At 29.6% G+C, this 8142-nt stretch overlaps 1 protein-coding gene across 1 annotated transcript in view; it reads left to right on the top strand.

Moving 5' to 3' along the window:
* LOC106789296 (lymphocyte antigen 6D) overlaps positions 1-8142 on the top strand; it is a gene marked incomplete at its 5' end in the record, with an annotated part of 67958 nt that overhangs the window by 52693 nt on the left and 7123 nt on the right. The window contains 1 exon segment of the mRNA XM_014753389.1: positions 7793-7850. Within this exon segment, the coding sequence (XP_014608875.1) occupies positions 7793-7850 (58 nt within the window).

Here is an 8142-nt window from a genome sequence, read left to right on the forward strand (position 1 = left end):
CTCGACTAAATATCGTCGATAACATTCGCTGTTTATGAACAAGCATAATATTAACCTTCGGACTGGCGTAAAAAAGGAAATTTCAGTGGTTTTTTTTTTTTTTTTTTTTTTTTTTTTTTTTTTTTTTTTTTTTTTTTTTTTTTTTTTTTTTTTTTGTTCTTTCCCCTTGTAATTTCGTTGGAAGAAGAACGAGCAAAAAAAATAAACTATTTTATTTCATTTGCGTGCGTACAAACGTAACTGCATAAATATACATATAAGAAAGTAGGTGAACGTAATTTTGGTTGGGAAATTAGTACGAAATAGTCAGATTTCAGGAGCAAATATTATACTCGAGAGAATGATGTGTATATATAAATCTAACGATCTATCATCGATCCCCTCCACCCCCACCCCCACCCCCTTCGCCCCGAGCAAACATTTTTTGAATAATTTAGAAAAAAGTTGGAGTGAACAAATATTTCGTTTTTTCGATAACTACTTCGGTGAATATGTTGTTTTCTTTTTATTTTTCTTTTTTTTTATTCTTTTTTCGTCGTATAAATTCACTAATTAAACGTTTAAGTTATCCGTTTGAGACGAATTACTCGATTCATTCATTCGTTATCAATTATCGAGAAGAGACGTGATGTATGCTTACGTTTTTATTTGAGAATCGTCAATAAGTTTGTCAATAAAATGTTTGATTTATGATATGTCGTCGATTGATCTGGAGGAATTATTTACAAATATTTCAATGAAATATATCTTTCTCTAACGAAATTATTATTCACATTAAGATCGTTAAATAATAAGATTTTATCTTCGATGTGGGAGTATAGAATAAAATCAAATTTCGGATAATTAACGTGTATACGTTGTTTTCAAAAAATATTTATATTTATAAAATGCAATATTATACGCGATTTAATTATTTACACACATGTCGTATTTTATATATATATATATATATATTTATATAAATACAATTTCTCGCGAAATAATATATTTACTCGCAAAAATCTCGAGCACGTAGAAAAACGTATGAGAAGTTTTACACGGGATACTCTTATTATCGAATAAGTTAGACAACCCCCTCTCTGCGTGACATGTAAAAACTTCGTCGAGGGAAAAGTTATTTAATTTTAAAGCGAACAGATGTTACACAGAGAAAATAACACACGCGAACGTCTTCGTGTCTTTTTCCTATAAGGATTCATGGAAAAAAAAAAAAAAAGAAAAAAAAGAAACAAGACATGTGCGCTTTCTTTTATTCGTAAATTCATAACGAATAGGAAAATGATATTCTTCTTCTTTTACTCTTTTAGATTTCTTATTGTCTCCAACTGTCAAATCTAGCTCGTATAATTTTCTCGCGCGTTTTCTTCTTATCTTTTTTTTGTTTGTTTGTTTTTTTTTTTATATTACGAAACATAAAACTCGCTCAATTCCTTGCCCGCAAAATTCGTAAAAAGAAAATGCTATTCTAGTTATACGAAACGTATACATATATCCTGTATATACACTATGGAATTACGTTCCCTCTTTCTCGTTTTTATTTCTCCTTTTTATCCTTGAAATTCGTTGTGCGGGGGGGGGGAGGTTGGGGTGAGGGGGTCGAAATACAACTCTGACGTATAAGAGATGGAAATTTGGACGAAACTCGTTCGGACTTTATTCGTATTTTACGTATCTCTATTCTTTCTCTTTCTTCTTGTTTTATTTGCGACGATTTTTACAAGTAAGAGAAACCCCGCTCCCCCTCCCCACCTAGTTTTTCCTTCGTCCCAAATATCGTTTTAAATCACGATGAACGAGTATGAGTTAGAGAATAAGAGTCCATGATTTTACTAAACTTTATACGACGATCCTAGTTTTGCGTGGTAGGAATACTTCCTTGCATACCGCAAAACTTGCCGCCTTGTCGAGAGTAATGCAACTTCAGCAAAACAGATTACGCCAACGTTCGCTTTAAGTGGAAAGAGAAAGAGAGATAGAGAGAATGAGACAGAAAAAAAATAAACTTAATTGATATTCTTGTCGAGTGAAGAAAGGAAAAGCTCGAGGGGAAAATTGTATCTTCCATGTTTCAACTTTCGGGAAATATTTGATTAATTGTAATCAACGATAATTGTTTCGAAAATTTCTCGTTTAATTAACAAAATTAAATAACGATAATAACGTTTGTTACAAAATATCATACAACATATTCTAGATATAATAAAAGATCGATGAAGAAAATTTATAATACTCGATAATTATAAAAATGATCTAAATCTTGAATTTATTTTTTATAGTAATGACTTTAGTTACAACTTGTCGTAATCTCGAATGTTAATTATAAAAAAAACAAAAAAAGAAATAGAATTTTTTAAAAAACGCAAGCACGTTACTTTAGTGACAAACGGGTAAGAAAAGTTCGGTGATAAGTATAATCTATGAGAGTTTGCGGTAAATATATGTCAACGGTCTGAGGAAAATAAAATGGCGGATGATAAGGTGACAGGAAAATCTGCATTAATTATAAAAAAATTCGAATTTTTAAGAACGTAAGCACGGTACATTAGTGGCAAACAGATAAGAAAAGTTCGGTAATAAGTATTAACCTATGAGAGTTTATGGTAAATATATGTCAACGGTGTGAGGAAAATAAAATGGCGGATGATAAGGTGACAGGAAAATCTGCATTAAAAGTATCCATGCGAGAACGTACGAGGAGTGTCATAATTCGTCTTATCCAGGACCTGTCATCATCATCATCGTCATCATCATCACCACCACCATTTTTACCCGTTGGCATGGTTACGGTTGTGATCCCTATTGTCTATTTTTTTCCCTTTCCTTTTTTTTTTTTCTTTTTTTTTTTTTTTACTTCATTTTCTTCTTTTGTTTGCCTTCTCGGCTGAGTATTTGCGGCGAGAACACGAACACATGAAGAAGTACTGTTGTATACGATATAAAACGAAGAAAAAAGTCTCGATCGTTGATAGGTTAGGTTCGTTCAAGCTCGAAATCTCTTTATCGCGACAATCGAGCGGAAAAGGGAAGAACTTTATTCGCTTCGATGCGTAATTTCTTCGTAAAATGTTCTTCGTTTGTCGATGCGAAGGATTTGAGGGAAGGGGTGTGGGGTGAGAAGGATGCTCGACAATGAAAGAGTATCGTCTTAACGGATAATAAATTTTATTACATAAGATAATAACGTAAGATTTTAATCAAGTACTTTATCCGCCATATTGAAATTCTTAATAAACTATTAATATCAAGAAATATATTACATTATTGATGTTTCAAAAAGATTTATTTAAATATGATTTGGAATAAATTGTTTATTCTGCGTTTTATAAAATTTCTTTTTTATATTTCTTCTTTTATCAGGAATATATATTTGTAATTGATTTTTTCAAAAAAGATTTATGCATAGGATGATTTGGAAATTTTTCTTTATTCATTGTTCTTTAAATTTTTAATTGATTATTATCGAGAATATATATGTATATTTATAATTGATTTTACATAAAAAGAAGATTTCTTTTGAAAATTGATTTAACAATTTGTGATCGATTTATTGGCTTTCCCTTTGTAAATTTACTGCTATTATGTTAAACCTATTACGTATAAGTTTTTTATGCGTACTTTTAAAGATCAAATGTCAATGTACTTGGAGTACTATCGACTGAAGTATTGAGAAGTTGAGAAGTCAGGTTTGGAATAATTTTCCAAATTGAGATTTGGAGTTCATTGAAAAGTGCTTTAAATTTCAAAGTACGTACACACTTGACGATTTCTTTACAGATAAATCTATGGATGAATACTATTATCTTTTAGTACCTAAATTGATCGGATAATAAAATCGACGTTTAAATCAAGAAACGAGGTCGCTCTTTAAAATCCCATCAAGAACAAAGATTTAGAACAAAAGTGAGAGCAAGAAAAACCAATGAATGCTCTTTAGCACGAAGAACCATCATCAACTTTGTTCATCGTTCCTTTTTTTTTTTTTCTAAAAATATGCGATTATGATTAAAAAATCGATCTGGCAAATATTCGAATGATTTATAATTTAATAATAATAATAATAATATAGATGATAAATGAAAAATTATATTATAAAATTGTAAAAATTTTTGTCGATTTGTAATTAATATTCTTATATACACTACCATTAGAATTGTTAATATTATAAATTTCAAATAATTTCTATTTCAATAATTCTTTCAATTCCAGTCATTAATTTTCTTTCCAAGAAATTCTCAGTGACACCTTTAATCTTTTTAAATGACATAAGCGCATTAACGTAAGTAAATACTTACTCTGCATTGCCGGAGGCGTAATGCTATTCTATACAAAAAGCACACGTATACGCCCTAATTTTCATTTAAATTAATTAATATAAGTAATAAGCATGATGGAGCCATATTTTGAATCGTATCATACAAAAGAAGACTCTTACATTACTTAATACTTTGATATTTGTTTTTTTTTTTTTTTTAATAAATAATTACATTTATATATATATATTTTTTCAATTATTATTATATTAAATTTTTTATTACTAATATCGAGATAAAATTTGAGTCACACTTTAATGGTTAATACACGGGGGCGAATATTTTCGATATTTAAAATTTCATATAAAAAATACGCATATATATAAAAATTTGTAAATTCGTTATTTCATTTAATAAACATACGAGTTAAAACCGAGAAAGTTTTTAACAATATTTTCAACGCGAAGATAAAAGATGATAATGGCGACAGGTGTCTCAAATCGATATCCGGAAATTGAACGAGATTATTTGCCGATGGAATCTTCCGAGTGTAAGAACGCGCGTATACCGGAATAAACGATCGGATTACTCTATCTTTAGAAAGAAGACATTTTTCTTGAAGAAAATTATAACCGTGAATATGCGAAAAGAGAATTAACACCTCTATACCTTATCTCTCCCTACCCCCTACTCCCACCCTACCAAATTGAAAAGTAATTTGGTATGTTTGATAAATGTAACATCTAGTTTTAATATTCTTTCAAAAACTAGTTTCTAGTGAAATATAATTGATATTGAACAAAGTATAATCCGTTAACGACTTATTCAACTTTAGAAATGCATTGATAGGATATTCTTTGTCCTTGATAATGAACAGTATAGAAAGTGAGAATTCGAATCGAAAGGAAACTTTCCATATATCGTTTGGAATATATACGTGCATATGTACCTATGTAAAATTGAAATATCGTAACAAGATTTTATATTGACAGTAAAGAGAGAGAGAGAGAGAGAGAGAAAGAGGAAGAAAGAGAGAAAGGGAAGGGGGAAGAGGGAGAAGATATCACGTCATTCCAATAGAAGGTAGGTCATCGATTCGCGAATATATTTCAAGTAAGTTTGTAAAATCGACAAAAAAAAAAACCTTAGAAATCAACGAAATTCGATATTAAAAATAATTTCGCAATTAGTAAAATAAGAATAAGAAGAAGAAGTAGTAACATACACTCTTCATTTTTTAATGAATTATATAAGAATATATGTTATTAATTATTTCGAGAAAAAAGTTCTTGGAAATCATCGTTAAAGTTGTTGATAAGGGTTGATATGTTTACTTTTTTTCTTAACTGTCTAGATAGACGAAGAAGAATAAGACAAATTGTTGAAATTTCGTAAAGAAAGATTTAGCAGTCTTCAATTTTGTTTTCTACTTTTATTTTCGATGTTCCAAAACTTGAGCACTAATTTATCGGAATCGGAAAGTTTTTCAAAAGACTATTAGCCGAAAGAGATCGAAATTGACGTTTTATCGATTGTAACTTGTGTTCGAAGTTTCTACTTCCGACCGGTGTCATCGTATGCAAGCTTCGAAAAGAGAGAAAAAGAAAAAGAGAGAAAGAGAGGAGACTCGACAATGTGGAGTTACTGACGGATCAGCAAAGAAGAAAGAGAGATATATATATAAAGAAGAAGAGGAAGTTTAATATGCACGGAATAGCAAAGAGATAGAGGGTTTAATATGTACGACGTCCCGAGGGCGTCATAATCGGGAAATATCGATCTTTAGGCGTGTCTACGTATGGTCCATATACTATTTTGATGAATTTCAAATTCGACTAGAGTGGTCTTACATCAATCAAAATTTTAACTTTATTATCATACTTTTCTTTTACGTATTTTTTCGTTATCTAAAATGTTTTTTATTCTATTACTATTTGTTTCTTTTATCATAAACATTATTTCTATTTATAATATAACATAATGAAGTTAATTTTGAACGTATTCTATTCATGGTTTAATATAGGAGAATTATGTTTCATAGAAATAACGTCATGTTTAATTTGATTTTCTATATACGTTTTATCTTATTAAAATTGTAAAATATCCATGTCAAAAGTACGTATGACAAATGAATGTAGAATAGTAATAGATCAATTGAATTCGATTATAAAATGTTAGTTTAATTAATTCGAATCAAAATCTTATTTTATTTAACGATACGTTTTATAAACAAATTTTTTTAAGAATTCGGGTTATACGAGAGTTAATTGTGTTACCGTAATTAGGATTATTGCAGATCAATAAAACATTGTATTATTTGAATTATTTATCGTATGAGATTTTTATATTCATCATAATTCGTTCCATTTCGAGATAAATGGATATAGAATAGGAGGAATGAATTTTGTCAGGAGAGTGATAACAACGAAGGGGTGGGTTTTAACTAACAAGTAGTGTTTGTTTCGAAACGATCACGAGCCGATGAGAAGAGGGTTTCTCAAACGAGAGAGAAAGAGAGAGAGAGAGAAAGGGGTTCTTTAAAGAGGACCGTGCCATTTTGCAAGAGAAAGAGAAGAAGAGGGAGAGAGAGAGAAAACAAGGAACGAAATAGAATCTAATCTCAAGAGAGAAATAGAAGGATAGCAAAATAGAGAAAGAGAATAAATTGTAAAGCGCAGGAAGAAATTCATAATTGAAATCACGGCTCGTTGGTGATTCTGATCAAATAACTATTTTCGAAAGATCACGTCGAGTTTTCCCTCCTAAGGGAATTATTTAGCCCTTTGTGAGACTAAATACGATCGTATACGCTCGTTAAATTTCCAAATTTTTACATACAAAGAATTCAATCTCGTTTTCTGATGATATATATATATCTGGTTGCTTGCTAATCTTTAAAGGAATAATAAGATTTACGTATACGAAATAATTTGTTTTGTTATATTAACAATAAGATTTGTATTTAAGTTGATGATTTAATTCATTTCATTTATGATATATAATTGTCTTCGAATTATATATTTAATTTTATTATTGAATTTTGTAATTATTTTCTATGATTGATTTATCGTTTAATTTGATTATAGGGGAGAACGTAAATCAAGAAAAAGCGGCTATAAATTTACATAGACGTTTATTCATATTAAGATTTGTTGTTACTGGAAAGTTAGATAAAGAAAAAAAGAGAAGAAAATTTCAATCTATAGTTCGCAAACACACGTTCGCAATCTCTTTCGTTTTATAACGTCGTATAAATTCGTCGTATGTACCACCGTTGTTACCAATATCATCGTCACCGTATTTTTCTCTCACTCGTATTTCTCTTAAAACTTAAACATTTCGCAAGTCGTTCTTACCTAACTCATAATTTTGAAATCCATTTTACGTATGATCGAAGGAAAGAATAACCACCATGTGTTTGTGAATATTCCGAAATTTTTCGCTTCTGTCAGTCAAAGAAGTAAAACATATGTATGTAAAAACTCTATTTAACTGTGCGAAACTACTTCTTACTTTTACTTCTTTTTTTATTTTTATTACAGAAATACGTCAGCGAAGGTTCGACGGTACGAGATTGCGTCGAAACGTGCACGGAAAAAGGTAAGCCCTGCCTACAACTATTTTTTAATTATTTTCGATAACACTTTTTTTTTGAATCCACAAAAAAAAGTATAAAAACAATTTTAATGAATAAACTTAGGTAATAAAGAGTTGGGGGGGGGGGGAAAGTATTTTTTACTATTAAAATTAATGCCCCTAATTAAAAATTATAATGAAAAAAAATTATTTTTCTCCAAATAATCCATCCGATCTTTCCATTTATCTTGTATTATTAAAAAAAAAAAAATCACAAAAATTAATTTATAAATCCCACCTCTCTTTGCAATCCAGC

The sequence above is a fragment of the Polistes canadensis genome, unplaced genomic scaffold (genome assembly GCF_001313835.1).
Source record: "Polistes canadensis isolate GaletaPanama2010 unplaced genomic scaffold, ASM131383v1 scaffold_175, whole genome shotgun sequence".
In the NCBI taxonomy this organism is placed as follows: Eukaryota; Metazoa; Arthropoda; class Insecta; order Hymenoptera; family Vespidae; genus Polistes; species Polistes canadensis.